This window comes from Syngnathus scovelli, chromosome 1 (assembly GCF_024217435.2).
Source record: "Syngnathus scovelli strain Florida chromosome 1, RoL_Ssco_1.2, whole genome shotgun sequence".
Taxonomy (NCBI): Eukaryota; Metazoa; Chordata; class Actinopteri; order Syngnathiformes; family Syngnathidae; genus Syngnathus; species Syngnathus scovelli.
In genome coordinates, this window is record NC_090847.1 from 22,329,154 (window position 1) to 22,347,157 (window position 18,004).

The 18,004-nt window shown below is 44.5% G+C and overlaps 1 protein-coding gene across 1 annotated transcript; it reads right to left on the bottom strand.

Moving 5' to 3' along the window:
* Window positions 1–288: 288 nt before the first annotated feature.
* atg2a (autophagy related 2A) lies at window positions 289–17,941 on the bottom strand. The gene is made up of 42 exons (XM_049739121.2): window positions 17,363–17,941; window positions 16,290–16,452; window positions 15,778–15,927; window positions 15,589–15,691; window positions 14,337–14,481; window positions 13,142–13,348; window positions 12,876–12,975; window positions 12,555–12,719; window positions 12,262–12,404; window positions 11,689–11,767; window positions 11,054–11,303; window positions 10,431–10,572; window positions 10,235–10,333; window positions 9,892–10,047; window positions 9,542–9,815; window positions 9,371–9,443; window positions 9,037–9,211; window positions 8,809–8,951; window positions 8,550–8,671; window positions 8,216–8,376; window positions 8,000–8,132; window positions 7,579–7,763; window positions 7,413–7,493; window positions 7,162–7,268; window positions 6,924–7,016; window positions 6,758–6,828; window positions 6,205–6,281; window positions 5,864–6,034; window positions 5,667–5,793; window positions 5,367–5,587; window positions 4,861–5,090; window positions 4,554–4,689; window positions 4,028–4,249; window positions 3,840–3,941; window positions 3,461–3,545; window positions 3,222–3,375; window positions 3,070–3,139; window positions 2,900–2,982; window positions 2,567–2,688; window positions 2,315–2,469; window positions 1,871–2,029; window positions 289–1,587 (listed from the first exon to the last, which is right to left on the bottom strand). The coding sequence occupies exons 1-42, from the start codon at window positions 17,531–17,533 to the stop codon at window positions 1,351–1,353; spliced, it is 6,042 nt and encodes a 2,013-aa protein (XP_049595078.1). The 5' UTR covers window positions 17,534–17,941; the 3' UTR covers window positions 289–1,350.
* Window positions 17,942–18,004: the final 63 nt, after the last annotated feature.

Here is an 18,004-nt window from a genome sequence, read left to right on the forward strand (position 1 = left end):
TAGTAAATTAATTTAAAATGACAAAATTAAATTATAAAAGACAATAAATGAATTGGATTATCACTACACACACTAATTTAAATCACAAGATTGTAAAGAAACGTAAATTAATTCCAATAAAACTGTTAGGATTTCGTAGCAACAAACAACCGCCCTGCGAGCATTTTGACGTCTATTAGACGTCTATATGCTAACCAGACGTCTCGGCTAAAACACGTCTCAAAGTGTCTATGCCATCGACGCCTGTAGCATAGACGTCTATGAGACGTCTAAAAGACTATTGACATATTTAAACAAGTTGTTTTTATTTTTTTATATATCATTGTTTTGTACTGTACAGGTCATTCATACTGCTACTGATATACGTAGTAAATAGCAATTACAAGCATACTCTCATTACAAGCTAACCACCCTCACAGACATGCAGCAGGTGCACACATCGATAGCCACCCTGTCACATGTTCTCCATGCACACACCCACGCTCATAGGTACACTATAACAAAAAATAAAAATGCAATTTTTTTTTTTTTTTAGAACCACAAACTCCATATCCTCAGTCTACATTGACATCCCATCATTGTTCAGTTTGAAAATTAATAAAACACACTTAATTAAATGGAATCATAAAAAACACAAGATGGAAAAACTAAAAACAGGGAGTGTAGACAAAGATCCTAACTAACCTTTGTCTCCAAATATATGAAAAAGGAAGTGTGATGGAGGTGGAAGAACCACAAGATGACATCACAACTGAGCAAGTCAATTAGCAATTTGACTTCATATTCATGAAGTTTGCAACAAAATTTTAGAGGCTTCAAGTGTTCAGTCAGGCAAATTAAAGATGAGCTTTTCAGTTTGCTAGGGTGCAGAATTGAACAAGGCAACACAAGCTTGTGTCATTAAAACAAGGGTATGCCGCTCACTTATGGCACATGTCAGAATAACAACAAAATGTGGAGGCGACATATAGTAGTATCTCATGAGTTTTGTCTCCCAAATCCTCCTGTGCACTTTGGAACTGGGCGACTGTCTGAAATGCCACTGAGATAGAAAATCAAGGGCAGGATCAATATGACGATATGTTTGCACGCTAAACCAAAGAGAAGGTGACCATGAGCCGTAATACTGAGGGGAGGTGAAACTTACAGTTCCTGCTGCATATGTCAACCAATGATGTAGGCGTCACAGTAGGTGTTAGTCATTGCGTTATTTTTTTTTTTTGGTTGTTTGTTTTGTTTTGTTTTTAATCACAAATGCAAAAAAAATAAAATAAAATAAAAACCTCACATTTGAACCCTGCATTCACTCCCTGATCTCACACACACGCAGGCACGCACACACAAAGGCCGTCACTCTTGGTAGTCCTCTGTGCGCCACTTCAAGAAGTCCTCCTTCCTTGCATCTGGTTTGATCTGATTCCGCATGCCGCCAAGCAGATTAGAGGTGGCTTCTGATGCCACTATGAGCGGGCGCACCACGGTGGGTGGGATCTGCCGCAAGACGCCGCCCACCGCACCGGGAAGACCTTTCTGTTCATGCCCACGGGATGCTACATCGCAAAGGGTCTGAGCTGTGTCAATCACTCCCTGGAGAGGAGTATAAGAATAAGAACAGAACTACTAAAGAGAAATTTCAAAATATTTGCAATGACTCGTTCTCAGTGTGCTTCTGGGTGGCATAAAAAATCAGCGACTGAATTGCTATGACAACAAAAACTTGTGTTGGGGTTACGTCGCCTGATTTAACCAAAAAGTTCTCAATCAGTCTGCCCTGACATTCAAATGTTTGTTACTAATAGTGCCATCAAGGAAAAGCTCAGTCTTTTGCCATGCGTAACATCATGGTAAACTGTCCAATTGACCTACTCACCTCTCTGACAGTGTCATACGCCTTGGCGACGCCCTCTCGGAGGTCAGCGGGTTGGGCTGGGCGGCGTGGCCGACTGGAAGGGGCCCGTCCCTCTGTGACGGCGTAGCGGTTCAAGGGAGGCGTTGGGGACAGGATGTCATACACCGTTTCGGCGGTGGCCTGCAAAATTGGAGCATGCAGCAGCAGACTTCAAATGACTGAATTTTATTGATCCTGCAGGCAGTGGAAACGTATGTGAAATTGTGGCCGTGATATGTGGTTTGCCCATGGGGTTAACTTGCCTTGTGATAAAGTATAATGTTGAAAGTTTGTGTTAAGAGTGATTAGCACGTCTGCCTTGCCGTCAAGAGGTCCTCCCAGGTTGAAGCTTGAGCCTTAATGTGCCCTGTGATTGGCTGGTGACCAGTCCCAAGTGTACCCGGGATGCATGTGCTGCTAAAATACCTGAATGGCCTGCACCAGCCTGTTGCTGAGTTCCAATGCCGCCGACGCTGTGGATGTGCCGAAGGAGGCGGCCCCTCTCTGGAGACCTCGGATAATCCGCCCGTCTTTCCTGTATTGCTCGATGGGCAGCCAGAAGAGATCTCTCACCCCGTGGACTGAAGAAAACGTCAACAATGAAATCATACACTCGAGATGACATACATACAATTTAATTGGTGATGGAAACATCTCATTCCGAAAAGGTGCACTCACACAGCTGGACAACCGAGTGCATGGGGCCGACGCCTCCAAGAATACCCGGCAGCTGATTCTTCCTGATGTCCGCCAGCCATTCACTGACAGCGTACTGGATCACTTTGTCAACACCCAGCAGGCTGGATGAGAGAGGGCATGGTAATTGAGGCCATAGGAAATATTTACATTCTAATAATTTATGTGTTCCTGAACCAACTCGATTAAAGCCCAACTCACAAACAAAAATGTGGTTTCCGCTTTCACTCTTATATAAAAAAAAAATACACATATCACTGAACAGCATGACCATTCCAATTATGTCTCACAAAAATGTTAGCAATCAAAATATACCCGTGTCGACAGCAGAGCCTCTTCAGCTTCAGCTCGGAACAATTCAACTGAGCCAGACCAATCAGAATCCCGGCAAAGGTTCCCTGTGAAAGCAGAGCAGGGTTACTGTGACAATTAATACAATACTTGGGACGGTCAGCTGAAAAATTGAAACTGTGTACGGGAAGAACCTGTTCGATGACCACGTGTTTGCCATGATAGTCCAGCCAGATAGGCACTTCGGAGGTGAAACGAAACTCGCTGGGAGACAGACAAGCGAGAAGCAGCGTTACGATGAGAATGGTCAAATTCAGGCTGAAATCAAAGCTGCGCTTGGCAATACCGGAAGTAGATCGGCTGCTCGGAGGAGGAGGTAGAGCCGACTGAGGAGGAGCTCTGCTCACTGTGAGTAGTTTCTACTGAAGACGTGAGATCCAATCCCAAAGCGCCGCCTGTCTCCACTTCTTCTGACGCTTTCTGGGAGGCATCTGCTCTCACTGGAAGGACAAGTAACACAAGCATAAGACACCATTTATTGTGACAACAAACACTTGTCTTGTGCACTCGCTGGATGGAGTATACCTTCAGATGCGGGATCCACAGGGTGGTAGGGGTTCACAGAACAAGCTAAATTGCTGAAAAAGTCCTTCAAGAAGAACAATGCATCCTGGGCAGCAGATGGACAAAGAAAATAAAGCGCAACATTTGCCATCATTAGCGGTGGAACCAAAAGTGTGGCCTTTGAATTCACTGCTAATGTCATAGAAATGATGTTCTGTTTTGCCATTGCTGGTATCTGAACGAATGTAATGATATAGAACTCAATCAAAATTCAACAGTGTAAAAAACAAACAGAAACCAGATTTGAACTTCATTGTTTCCTAAAGCTAAAACGGAAATTTCCCCAAATTTAATACTGGGGAAACTGTCTGGACAGAAACTAGCTTTCCTGTTGCGTTACCTGGTCAATGTTAAGTCTGAGTGGCAGCAGGCTGACTCGGAGGCAACACTCTGGACCACCAAGACCAGACTCGGGACAAACTTGCAGGGCCTTTATGGTCAACTAATCCAAGTTAAAGAAAAAAAATATTGAGATGCCATCTTGGTGGAGGCATTCGAGAGGGCATGACAAATGTTCTCGCAACTCACCATGTTGGAATGGGCTCTTCGGGGCATGCTCTCGCTCGTGTAGAGGTAAAGGAATTTGTTGATTTGCGAGGAAGCCAGGCGGTCGCGAACCTCGAGCTCCTGGACGATAAAAACCTGCCTGGAGATGGGCTGCTCCCCTCCCGGACTGACCCCAACGGACGCAGAGGTCTCACCGTCTTGTCCGGCAACCACCAGCGGGTAGGACTCATGCTGGAAGGACACCTGGGAACCGGAAACGAGAACTGCATGTCAAGTTACTTAGGCAAAATTTACATTTCAGGTCTAACTATCCCAATATTGGATTTTTTATCCATTTGTGGGTACAGTGTATTATGCTTATACTTTTCCGCAACATCACAGCTTTTTTGGGGGGTGCATTTGTGCTGCAGTTGGAATTTATATCCACATCTTGATTCCGATACTACGTTGCCACATACTGACACATTATTTCCCTTACTAACATTTAATGGTATCCCAGGCAAATCTCTACAATGGTCCAAAAAACATTTGGATGTGCAATACTCACCTTGGTGAGTTGGATCTCCATGAGGAGTCCATGCTGACGGCCGCTACCTCCAGCCCACCGCCACGAGTTCTGGGGACGAGAAGAACCCGCGGAGCGAGATGGTGAGCTTCGGGCACCAGACGGGACGGATCGACCCCTAGTGAAAGAAGGGTCGTAATAAAAATTAATCTGATGATTTAAATAGGGTATCTTCTGTTGAATATTTTTAGAATTGCCTATTCTACCAACTATCTCATCAATTGATTGGATGAGTTTCTCTCATGGAAAAAATTACATTTCCATGACACTATCTACTGACCTATCTTACCTAATTCCATGCTGGCTGTGTATAGACGAGAGCTTGGAACCAAAGTCTTTGCCGCCATAGAGATGCCACACCACAGAGATCTCCCGCAGCACCACCCGGCTTTGTGGTACGGGGAAGCGGCTGGGAGCGCGAAGCAGGTCGGAGCTTCCTCGCGGCCTGGAGAAGTGGCTGTCCTTCACATGGATGGGATCCTCGACCAACACCGTCACCACGGGTTCGCCGTCTCTAGGCTACAGAATGACACCAATGACATCTCTGTTGTGAATCTATAAAGCACTAAGGATTCACTATGTATATGAATGGTGCTGTACATGGAAACTTGTCTTGTTTTGTTACTTTTTTTATTTAGAGAATTTTGAAATGTGACAAAATGGCATAATTTGGCAACTTTTGACAAAGCTTTTGTGTGTGACAACTAATTGTAGTGCTTTGTGGAAATGTGTCATAATAGGTCATATTTGAGGTCATATTTAAAATTTGAATACATCATTGTCTCAGAGACTCACAGCAATGCCCATGCCAGGAGCCTCCAGGATGCAGAAGTCATCGTTGTCAGTGGAACCTTCTGAACTTTCGTCTTCCATCATATCAGCCTGCGCCTCGGTTGCCGTGGTGACCTGACTGTCGAGCTCCTCTTTCTCCTCCAGCACGGAGAGATCGTGTCTGGAGCCCTCGCCAGGGAACAAGTAGACCGAGACCGGCGATCCTCTCGGCATGGAGGGCGAGCCTGAACAACAGACACACAATTCCGGGGTTCCATCGGCATTCGTATGCTGAAAAGTGACATCCAAATATTTTTGCAGAACCTGGATCTATTCTCTCTTCTTGGTGGCTCTTGTCGGTGTCTATTAAGGCATCAGTCAGATCACACTGGTTAATCTCAGCGGTTTCAGCAGCAGGGCATGGCAGCACAGACGCGGGGCTCTCAGAAAGCTAAAGACAAAAAAACATCTCATACATTTCCTTCAGATCTTCTGTTGTCATCTAAACAACCTAGCCTTACCGGTAGTTTCTGGCCGGCTATTTCCGTAGGGGAGGCGTGTCGGGGCGGTGGATGCAGGTCACCCTGGGAGACGAGGTACTGTAGTATGTTGACCAGGGCGGCGCACGAATCGGCACACGCGTGGACATGAACTACATTGTTGGAACATCGCAGCTCAAACAAAGGCTGGGCCTGGAGAAGAGTGGATATTGGGGGAGGAAGACTTTCAAATTCACCATGTGTAGATAAGTACATTTTTCAAAATGAGAACTTAATTACTGTTAATAGACCACTGAATAATGTGATATGTGGGGTGGGAGGGGGTGGGGGGCAACAAATGTCTGCAGTTAAGAGGCGCTCACCAGCTTGCCCGTGTCGCTGCCTTTCCACGTAGTGATGGCGAGCTCTAGCAGGTCCATGTCCAAAACACAAATGTAGTCTGTGTGACACAAACAAATGAAAAAAATCAAAATAAAATATTGGCTTCAATGTCAAAGGTCATTAATAAGGGTATTGCTAATTTTCAAAAATGCTCTCTTGTTTGGATCAAAGTGCACCTAATGTTGTGGCTGGCAATATGGATATCCAGAAAGTATCCACAGCACTTCATTTTCCCACATTTTGTCAAAGCCTTTTTCCAAAATAAACTAAATGATTTTTGTCCTGAATTTTACACGCAACTCCTCATTAGGATGTCAGATATTTAGTTTTTGAGCAAACACATAAAACAAAACAAAACTAACACCAAGTACATGGGCATGTGATTTCTTTTATGTTATTATTTCAGATTCAAAAGCATGCTTTCAATGTGGTGACTATGGGGAGTGATGTCTTGAATTTTGTGGGATTCTTGAAATTCCATTAAAAAAGAAACTTTTCACATGCACTGTGAATGTTCTACATTGTGTGACGCACCCTTCCTCAGGTCCACTACATCGCTATCACATTTGTCAGAGAGGTAGAGGGCGGAGTCATCCAAGATGAATCTAAGCGAGGTGAAAGAAAAAAAAAAACCAACAAAAAACTTCAAAGCAAGTTTGGGCGGCGATGCCAAATTCAGACAACAGAGGCAGTGTTTTACCTGAGGTGAAAGGTGGCTGTGTCTACAATGATATTACTGGACAGGGAGAAGGACTCTGCTGTGAGCAACATCCGTAGAGGCAAATAGAGCGGTCTAGCGAACAGAGCGTTAAAAGAATTTAAGCAGAGTGGTGTTAAACTGCAGGTTCAAGTGTACAATTCCTAAAGAGTTTTCATCAAGGGGATACATTCTGATACCCATCGTGTATTTGAGCCCAAGAAAAAGTCACAGTGATTACCTGTAGTCAACTGCACATGTAGCCAGATGTGTGTGGAGGACGGTAATGACAGCGGGTGCAGTGTATCCCAAAATTGGGTCATCAATGACATCCAGAAAGTCAACCAACTGGAACAAAATAGTTTTAAAATAAAAATAGCCTTTCTACACATTTATGAAGAAAAAAAATTCAGAATATAGGTGATTGCTGTCTAGCGGGGAATTCTTGTATCCATAGCTCTGGTTCAAATGGTCCAATTCAACTCGGGTTACCTGCTCATGCCAACTGTGATTGGTCTGCGCCACGTAATGCCGCATGGTGGCGCCCTGAAGTCGAAGGGCAACAAGGAATTCCTAGCAAGAGACGAAGCGACGTCTATTTAATTTCAGCAATCCGACAGGTCAATAACGATATTCACCGTGCGCCGAGAGGACATACCTTGACCTTTCTCAGCGGGTCCAGAGTGATTTTGATGGCCGTGGACAACATCTGCGGCTCCGCCTCCCGGCCGCTCACGCTGCTAACTCCCACCTCAGTGGGGTAGATGGTTGGGTGCAAGTACTTTGGGGAAATGAAGTTGGGCATTTCTATCCGTAGCGGAATAGCTGTGTCTTTCACGACAGCTACAAAAAAGAAAAGTGGAATTTTTCTTGAACGCATAATTCAGAGGAAATCCATTTTGTCATTAGCATTGCAGGTGAGCTGCTGTGAACGTTTGACTTCCTATTGGATTTTTGGTACATATGGTGGTCATGTTGGACAGATGTTAGGATTATCAGGAGATCCTTGGAAAGGGTCTCGGTTTTAGAGTCTTAAAGTTATTATCATAATTTGTATGATGTGATAAACGTGTGCACACCTTTATGGTACAGCTCAACTCGTTGACTCTCCAAACACAAAAAACTGAGATTGGGGTCATTCTGGTGCTGCGCTACACTGAATATCTTCCCTCCTTCCAGGTCGAGCACAATTTCTCCATGACTCTGGTCCTCCTGTGTTCATTTCACCAATTGAATGTGACATTTAGTGAAGTAGGTTATTTCCTGTGATAAAGCTTTTCAACTATCCGACTTGCCTTCTTGTCTGTCCTGGCTTGGAGGCGACCTTTGCCAATGTTGACAGTGAGAGAGAGGAGGCTGAGGTTGTGGTTCGGATTATGCTGGAGCGCCAACTTTCTCCTTCCTGATGGTTCACTGGCCAAATAGAACTGAGGCTCATCTTCTTCTGAGTCGGAGTCTTTAGCACCAGGAGGAGAAAGGAGAATGCACGTACTTGCCATTACAAACAAGACGAACTTTTAAGTCTGGCAGGACTGTGAGCCTGCTTACGACTACATTGATGTACTAAATTAGACTCCGGTGAGAATTTCCGCACGTTTTAATGCGTGAAAACTTTCAAAAATAACTCACCAAGTCGAAAGGCCGACTTGCAGAGTTGGAACTCGTCGTGCTGTTGGTGACTGGGCATGGGGCTGTGGGCTGAGGATGGGGCGGGGTGAGGCGGCTCCCACATCAGCAGATCATTGTTAATCCTGTGCAAAGACGTTCAGTCTTGATGATGGTAGTGAAAGTGAAGTTATGGTTTACCCCACTGGGCATAAATTCAAATGTTTCAGATCATCACGCACAATCCTCGTGCTTCAGCAGATGATGGATACAACCACACTACCTGTTGTAGATGCTTTGGAACGCTTGCTTGCTGGGCAAAAGGACGTAGGCCAGTGGAAACCGAATGTCCACAGCACACTGAGACTGGGCTACACATTGGGCCTGAAACTGACTCATCTCCTCGGGGTCTGCAGGGATCACCATCTACAGAATCGAGGGTGAATGGGCCAGTCGGAGATTGCGTTGGATCGAAATGTTTCACAGGTAACTTTGTTGCGGGGTGACTCACCTCCTCCGTCTCGAACATGGTGCGGTTGGAGGAGAACGGCGAGCTTGTTTTATCGTTGAGCTCACAGTGGCTTTCAAAGAAGGCAGCCCCCAGGTCTTGGGCGAGGCCCAGGTTCAGTCCTGCCAGACCCACAGCCGCTCCCTGCGCTTCACCTCCACGCACCCGTATGGATAGCCTAACAGATGGACATTTGAAGCAATATTGAGAATAAGCAATATTCATTTCAAACATTTTTGTGATTACCAGTTTGTTAAAGTAAAGTTGAATAGTCTGTACAACCCCTGATGTAAAACATTATTCACTCTATAAAGAAATGATAATGGTGACCTCTCACCTGGGCAGAGAGTCATGGCTCCTCTTCACTCTGATGCAGGGGAAGGGGCCTCCCTCCCAACCCTCGTACGACCCTGATTAAGAAAACAAGACGCAAGTGTGGCCAGTAAGTGCAATGTGTGTTACGTAACTGATGAATTAACCTACATGAATTAATCACGCGTGCTCTCACCATGCAGGTCTGTAAAGGAGGCTTCCAGCAGCTGAGTGAGGCAGGGGGCCGAAAGCTGACCCTGGTTGGGCTGCCCGCTCTGGAGGTCCGGCGCTTCCTGGTGCCTGAGCTCCAGCTCGGTCAGCTCCAACACCAGTGACTCCTCCCTCACCGCCCTCTGGCTCATGGGCTCGCGCTCAGAGAGGGGGCGCAGGTCCGGAATGGGGAATCGAAGTCTGACGACGGCGTGCGGGGCGAGGAGGGAGAAAGAGGAGTACAGCTCACTGCTCCGCATCTGAAAGAAGACCACACAATGAAGCCACCGAGGAATTTTGGTCACACACAGGGAATGGACGTGGGTCAGATCCCACCTGGAGATTATCGGGTCCAGCTGGCTCCGCAGGACAGCGACGGAAGGCATTGTTCAGATTCCCCAGTCGACTGATGATGTCCAGGTCCAACTCGGTGCTGAGATCTTCCAGCTCCACTCGTGCCACGCTGTCACACCGAACCACCCGCTGTTTACCCTGTGATTATTTAGCAGATTACCATGCTGTAACATGTACTATGTTGCTTCCTATGTACTGTAATTCCATGTGTCCCAAGGCCTACATTTTAAAAAAAATGTCACGTTTAGTTTTTTTGCTGAATAGATTTCTCATGGCACAGCAGTTGAAAATAACTGCACTCGTGGCTGAGTGTGTGTCTGACTACCTTCCTCAGGTGTTTCTCAGTGAGGCTGTAGTGCAGCTGGGCACATGGTCTGGCTGCAACTCCCACAGTGAACATGCTGGCTTTCTGGAATTGGAGCAACTAAAAAAATAAAATAAAAAAAATAAAAAAAGAGAGATGTCTGTTACAGTTTTAGTATTGCCATAAATTAGCAATTCTATTGAGAGAATTGAATTACCTCACTGTACTGAGGCTTGTTGTTCTCCCAGAGACACTCCAACATTTCTAGTCTGCTGAAGGAGACGTCGGAGGTCACCGCTCGACTGTGGCGTCTCCCGCTGCGCATCTCACAGGAAACCTGCACCGCTGCCCCCGTCACTCTGAGGGGAGAGAGACAGTTCAGACCACAGCAATCGCCTGAATACTAATACTTCATAAAAAACATCCATTGCACACCTACCCACTAAAGACAAAAATCCACATTATAACGAGACCATATAAAAGCTGTTATTTACATATGTAGTTTGAACCCACAAATGCTTATTGAATGTTTATTAAGAGTTATTTTTAAGTAAAAATATTTGGGGTTTACACTTTAATTTTTTTTTCAAGAGTGCATATTTATGGACATCAATTAAACACAGATTTTTGCTACTTACAGATTAGCCCTGTTGCTATCGCCAGCCGATCGCCACTGTATTTATATTTACAGTATATTAAGGCCAAAACCTCTAATCCCCCCACTGCCCAAAAAAATAAAACAATTGCTACTATGCCGCACTATAAGTAGAAACGATGCACAAAAATGTGCGAGATATTTAGGGCCGTGGTAGGTGAACTGATGTGTTCATGTTTTTCTACCTGACGTGCGAGTGAGGGCAGGCTTTGGCGAACCCGCTTCTTAGGTGGTGAAAGTCTCTCTCGCCGAACATGCTGTCCTTAAAGGAGGCAAGCTCTTGGAAGAAAACCTGGGACATCTGAGCCAATGAAGGGGCGTTGTCCGGCTTGGAGGGCGGGTCGTCCTGCAGCATGGTTAGAGTGAGTCCGCCCAAAGTCAGACGAAGCAAGGCGTCGGGCTTCAGCTGCTCAGCATTGCTACTTTGAGAACGACCTACATGGTGGTTTGAATGGAGCGCACGTCATGTTATGGAGGGGGAAAAAAATGGAACACATTACACTCGGTGACATGGAAGTAACAACATACAATTCTAACTTGGTAGCTTAGTCTGAATATTTGTTTGGGACATCATTTTGCTTTAATTCCATATAGCATTTGAACTGACATATCCATACTTGCAACCCTTTACTTTGTCATAACAAGCCAGATCTGTACTTTAATAAACCTCTACAAATGACAAAAAACAAATCCAGTCAGCAATTCTAGAGAAATTCTGCTTTTTCCAGAGTCTTTCTTTTTTTAACCCAAGCACGTGTACGTCTACTTCAATAGAGTGTGACTACTTTGCCTCTTCTGGTCATCAGTGCAGTGACGTTACCTCTGATTCGATGACTTCCTTGTGGTAGACTGGAGAGACAACCTGCTACTGGGTAACGTCTGGGACAGCTCATGAGGCCCTAGAATGAGAGAGAAAAAAGAAGACTTTAATATCAACACAATTATGAATAGAAATGGGCATTCTGTGTTGAATCTAAATCCCGAACAAAGGTCTTGTCTTTGTCAACAATTACACTATGCGAGAACCACTAACAAAAACGCATACGACAAGGGTTGGGTCTTGTATTTTTCAAACTGGTACAAATACTGTACCTTTAAAAAACATACTGAAACTGACAGACTTGTACTGCCAATCACTTAGGGTACAATATTGTGGAGTACACTACTTGAAATATTTTTTAACAAAACCCAACTTGCCGATGTCAATTCCCTACAAATTGGAGTTTGAAAGTGTCAAATATTTGGAAAAGGCTAGCCACAAGATACTGTACATACACAGAAACCATATTTGTGCTGTAATTTGAACATCAGGTCAGGAGGATATCATCATTAAGACCATCAGTATCATAGCGGTATAGCATTTTAGCGCTCAACCCCCCCACATGACATGTACCTGTGCAGCCAGCGCTCCAGGTTGAGAGAGGCTCGCCAGACTGTGCGTGGAAGAGTCCATATCACTGTCTGACAACTCGCTGCCAGAGCGCATCGACGTCACACTGCTGCTCATCCCCGCGGGACCCATAGAATAGAACATTTCTGCAAAGACACACATCTTAAAACATCACGAGGCCTTTTAATTTATCAGTGCGATTAAAGGTGTGTGTGTGTGTGTGTGTGTGTGTGGGGGGGGGGGGGGGGGGGGGGTATGTGTACGGTATGTGAGCGTTTGTTGTCAATATCCCGTACCTCCATTTTCCAGAGTAGTGACATAGGGCTCCAGGTCGCACTCTGCATCCCAGTCCGTTTCTCTGGGACTGGAGCCCAACTGCTTGCTGAGGTCTTCTTCGATCAGACGCAGGTCGTCCGAGTCTAGCGGGCGGTTGCGCACGCCACCCAGTTTGGTCTCGGACTCTAAAGGGAAGCGAACACGCCAAATGGAATGCGTGCATTTTGGGCATCCGCACATGCAAGTTGTCGCATGTCTTGCGTCAGTGTAAACATAGAAACAGCCTCCAAAAAAATTGTAAAGTAAATCCAGCCTGTGGAATAGTGAGATGAAGCCCATACCTGTTTCTATGCAAAGAGCTGCCAGCAGGTCAGTCAGGTGAGTTATCTGAGCTGGAGACAGCAGCATGTGGACACAGCCCACCTTCCCATCCAACTCAAACTGGACACAAGAAGGGACACAAGCAAACAAATGTCACACCAAGCAAAAGTTTGGCAGAAAAATTGCGTGTGGGGGGTAACAAGAAGCCAATTGCTTGCTTCAAGCTGTTTTCTCGCCATTCCCAAGTGAAATTTAAATGTAAAAACACACACACACACACACAGACCTTTGGTCCAGGCAACATGTCGTTCTGCTTTATCTTGATTGTGGTCTCGATGAAACCTGAGCAGCTGCCTATAAGCAAGGGCTGAGATGGGGAAAGCTTCAGAGGCTTCCCTTTTCCTTCAACTTGCTCATCATCGTCATTTTCCTCCTGCTCCTTCTCTCCTTCACTGCAAGCAGCTGACTCCGTCTTTTTCTCCTCAGGAACTTCCTTGAGGAGAAACAAACAGCATTTGGTGAGAGTCAACCCCTACAGAAAATCAATTTCCCCTTGGGTTGGTGTCAGGAAGGGCATCCGACTGTAAAAACCTTTGCTCCAAAAATATTCTCAGTATGGCATTTCATCCACTGGCCATGGACCACCTCCAGTGGAAGAAAGCCATATTGAGAATCCAGTCCTACCCAGTGGAGTCTGGAAAGTGGACTTTAAAAAGGAGAAAAAAAAAATTTGGTGAAAGATTGTTCTGCCAGGATTGTCTTATTTGTTTGTCTCAGTAAAAAAAAAAGTAAAACTAATAACTAACATACTTTTTAACAATTATGTAATGAGAAATAAATCAAGAATTGGCTTGCACAACCCTTTAAAACGTTTTAAAGCAAACACTTAAAGCACTTGATGTGTTCTGCTGTTCTACGTTGTGTTCCAATGGCACTGGAATGCAAAATTGTAATTATAGTTAAGTATTTATATGAGGGGAAAAACAATAGAAATCTGAACAACTGACACCGCAAAAATCATTTTTTTTAAATTGGGGGAAAAAATAGCAACCTGCCAATAAAAAAAACAATAAAAATATACATTTGATAATTTTTAAAAAAATAGTTATTTTACAGCTTTTTTCCAAATTGTATATAATTATTTTAACTCACCCAGAGTAGTGAAATGACATGAATGAACGAACGAATGAACGAACGAATAAATGAATAGGGCATCTGTCCGTCCCAGACCCACAAATAAATGATGAGATTTGTCACGCACAGAAAATTTTGCTTTTCCCATGTTTGCTTCGGGGCTCCAGCCAGTCCTGAGTTTTAGGTCACGAACTCGACACAATCCAATGAAACCCCTTAATCATGGCAGTAAATGAGCGTGCCTCCTTGTGCCGTATGACTACATATTCTTATGCTACCCAGCAAATTCCTTCAATGCGTGCCAGTCATAACCTTGTATGTAGGGACAGCTCCACAGTCTCTGTTACCTGCTCCGTGCCAATGCAGTCGTAGAGGAGCTGAACGGCACTCAACTGGAGGATCTTTTGCAGGAAGGCGGGTGGCTGGTGGATGTCAACAGGCACAGCAGTCTGGTTGGATGGGTCGCGCACCGCCTCGTCAAAGTACTCCAACCTGGAGAAGATCATTGAGAACACCACAACGCTCTAATGAATGATCCTGTATTCACAAAGAGAGCCTGAAGGACTTTGTCAAGATGCCATAACTACAAAAAAGGCTCAACAGAATCAAAGAAGGGCTTGTTCAAATAAAAAAACATTCACATTCGCACGATTTTAGATATTAAAAAACACAACAAGACGCTTTCAGCCCAAACACAAGAATGCTAAACTAACAAAGTGTGGAATCATCCAGGGTAATAGTAAAATTTAACAGTCAAAAGGGGTACTATAACCATAGAAAATCCATACCCTATGGCGACATTCCACCTTTGAACACTTTCTCAACTCACAACCTTAACACAGTGCAAATATTATTTCTCCTAGGAAGAACTGATAAATGTTTTACCAGACACACGGGCGGAGACGAGGAGCAAACAAGTGGCAGCCATAAACGTACACATAATACATAAAGAAATAAAAGATAAACTTGTTGGGCGGGCAGAAACCTTGATTGTTTTGACTATTCCACATTTGAATTTGTGTGCCATATTCCGATTGTGTTTACCGTTTCCCTTTACTGAGCAAATACATTTCGAGGTTCGTTAGTGAATATGAAGCTTCAAGACACTTTGTGTTGTTTATTGAGCCCTCGAGAAGGCACTCTGTTCAACATAGGGGCTGATAACTTGCCATTTCTTAAACCCCTTGCTTTAAACCAACAGTGTCATCTAGAGGAGTCAAAAAAGTACAACTGGTTCATGAAGCAAATATGACGCCTCATTTTCATATCACTCTTTGTTAGCTGAATGTTACAGGATATTCATCAGAATTATAGAAAATAAAACAATGACATATTTCACTATGTGTAGTGAAATTGACTTCTATACGATTTGACATTTGGAAATGAACTTCGAAAATAATATTCTATTAATCGAGCTGCCTCTGTGTACTTTGTTACTTGAACTGAATGGCCAAGTTGCTATGAGGCAGTAGAATCACATGATTTCACCCAGACATCCCAACATCTTTCCCAGATGTTTCCTTGGTCAGCCATCTTCACCATTGCTGACAGAAAGAAGAAATCTGGAAATCCATCAAACAACACACAAGAGCAGTTTACCGTTTGATGTGCACCTCTAAGGCAATGCCTGTTTCCAGATCCAGGGGCTGGTGCTCAATGCGTACGATGGTGTCCAGGAGGGTGACTTTAATACGACGAAGGACTGCGCGCACACGCAAACAAACAGGATGAGCAGTGGCGTGTGCTAAGATGTGGGCTGGCATTAAAGCTTCCACACTTGAAACCCACCCGTCTCTATGGTTTGTGCAAACATCTCCAGCCCCTCAAGCGGGGCCGGCGGCTCCTCGGACGTCTCCGGGGGGTCCTTCAGGCACTCCTGGGCCAGCTGCATACTGGAGGTCATGCTGGATGACCAGCTTTGCGAGTCCCAGCCACCACCTGCGTACAAACGCCACCATGACACAACATTAGGTACACCTGCACAATCAGAAGAGCTATGAATATATAAAATTTAAAAAAATCACACACTTTGGTTCAATTTGTTGGGATCATTGTGCAATATTTTTTTAAACTGCAAAATTTCCATGCATTTTTACATTATTACGTTTTTGTTTTTTTTTAAATTCCTCAATGCTCCCACTATGTCAATTGCTATATGTGTTGTTATGCATAGTCGGCATGAAATATTATTACAAGAGTGGTGTTTCTAGTTGTGTATTAAATAATTGCCACTTTCTGTGTTAAATTGTTGTTCGGTTTCATCGCTCAGTGTGTATAATAAGTCTGCTTAGCCGACTCACCGATTCTGTACTTGGGTCTGCATGTTATCTGGAGGCCGGACACTTCCAAGGTGCAGTGGTCTGTGAGCAGAGCTTGCCAGGGGATGGTCACTGTGATGCTGCTCACAAAGCCATCCACTATCTCCAGTGGGGCGCCCAGGTTCTCCAGAAGCTCATTGACAGCCTGAAGTGGTGACAAATCAAAAGTCAAAGTCTGCTTTATTTTCAATTTCTTCACATGTCAAGACACAAAGAGATCAAAATTGTGTTTCCTACTATCCCACGGTGACAAGACATATTACAAATTATATATATATATATATATATATATATATATATATTATATTATATTGGTCCACGGACAAACAAAACATTCAAGTAAACAATACAAAAAATAAAAACAGGAAGGCACATACAATGAATAAATAAGAGCAATAAATAAATAAATAAATAAATAAATAAATAAATAAATAAATAAATAAATAAATAAATAAGCGCAACATGGTTGAAATGGAGCAATTGTGTATACAGTAGATAGTCTGTGACATATGTGACATATCAGGTGACACACAGAAATGGAAAAACACGTTGGCTCATCATTTCCCTAAAAATAAAGGGTGACTGGCAAGAAAAAATCCTGGTTAGGAATTTTTGAATGTTTGTTTGAGTGTGGAAAAATAATTGACAACATGAGTGACTGATACACCTGTAAGACTGATGACAAATATGAAGTACAACTAGTCGGATACTAAATGGACTGATAGATAATAGAAGAACGTGGGTATCTTTCTACACAGCCTGGAAACAAAAGGTGATCCTACTCTAAATAAGCACGTGTACGACTTTCGCGTTGCCACGTTGTGTAGAAATCAACCAAACTAGACATACAAGAGAGGCAGAAAACAAGAGAAGAGAGTTTTTCAAGTGTTTGCTCCAAGAAATGCGAGCTGCACTGCCAAAGCATGACGTTGACGAGATTGTTGTTGTTGAACACTGGCGGTGGCGTTGCGAAACAGCCAGAGTCAGAGTGAGTGAAATAAACACTCACGCAGCAAACCGTGTTGGCTGGTCGGTCACCTTTCCGAAAAACTCACCCACACGTCGAGGTTGATCTCTTTGATGACCCCGCTGCCATTGTACAGGTCCAAGCCCAGTTGCTCCAAGCTCAGGCGCTCCTGCAAAAAGTGGCCAAGGTAGTGCTGAAGGAGGTACCGACAGGCCCGCTTCTTGATGGAGCCCGACCAGGGGAAGAGCCAGTGAGACATGGGCCCAACGAGAACGGGGGAGAGGGAGCGAGAAGTGGCGGCGGAGATCGAGTACGACCGCAGTCCTCGGGAAACTGCATAACAAGCGAACGCGAGAGGAAGCAGAAGCAGGAATGAGCCACAGCTAGCTGCGGGGGGCTATGGAAGGGAAAACTGTAACTACACTTCTCCCTGGCGCGACATAAAAACTCGAGGGGGGGAAAAAAAGATATCCTTTGTGAGTTACGAGACTTCCCCCGAGACTACGACTCGCTCGCTAGGTCGTCAGTCCGTCACCTTGTTGGCTCATGTTTTCGACGCGTTTTGGGTCGCAATGGAGCGACAGGTCCTGGTGGCTAGTGTCTTTCTCTTCTTTCAGGGGGTTGTTTATTGTTATCATACGCCAACTGACGGTATGGCGAAGATGCCTGCGTCATCGTGACGCGACCCGGAAACCCGGAGCGTAAACAGACATGCGACGCCATCTTTGTA

Coding starts and splice junctions, on each gene's coding strand:
- atg2a (XM_049739121.2), bottom strand. CDS start 17,533: ATGTCTCACTGGCTCTTCCCCTGGTCGGGCTCCATCAAGAAGCGGGCC. Junction 3,376..3,460: donor TGTGGATCCCGCATCTGAAG/GTATACTCCATC, acceptor TTGTCCTTCCAG/TGAGAGCAGATGCCTCCCAG. Junction 2,983..3,069: donor AACACGTGGTCATCGAACAG/GTTCTTCCCGTA, acceptor CTGCTTTCACAG/GGAACCTTTGCCGGGATTCT.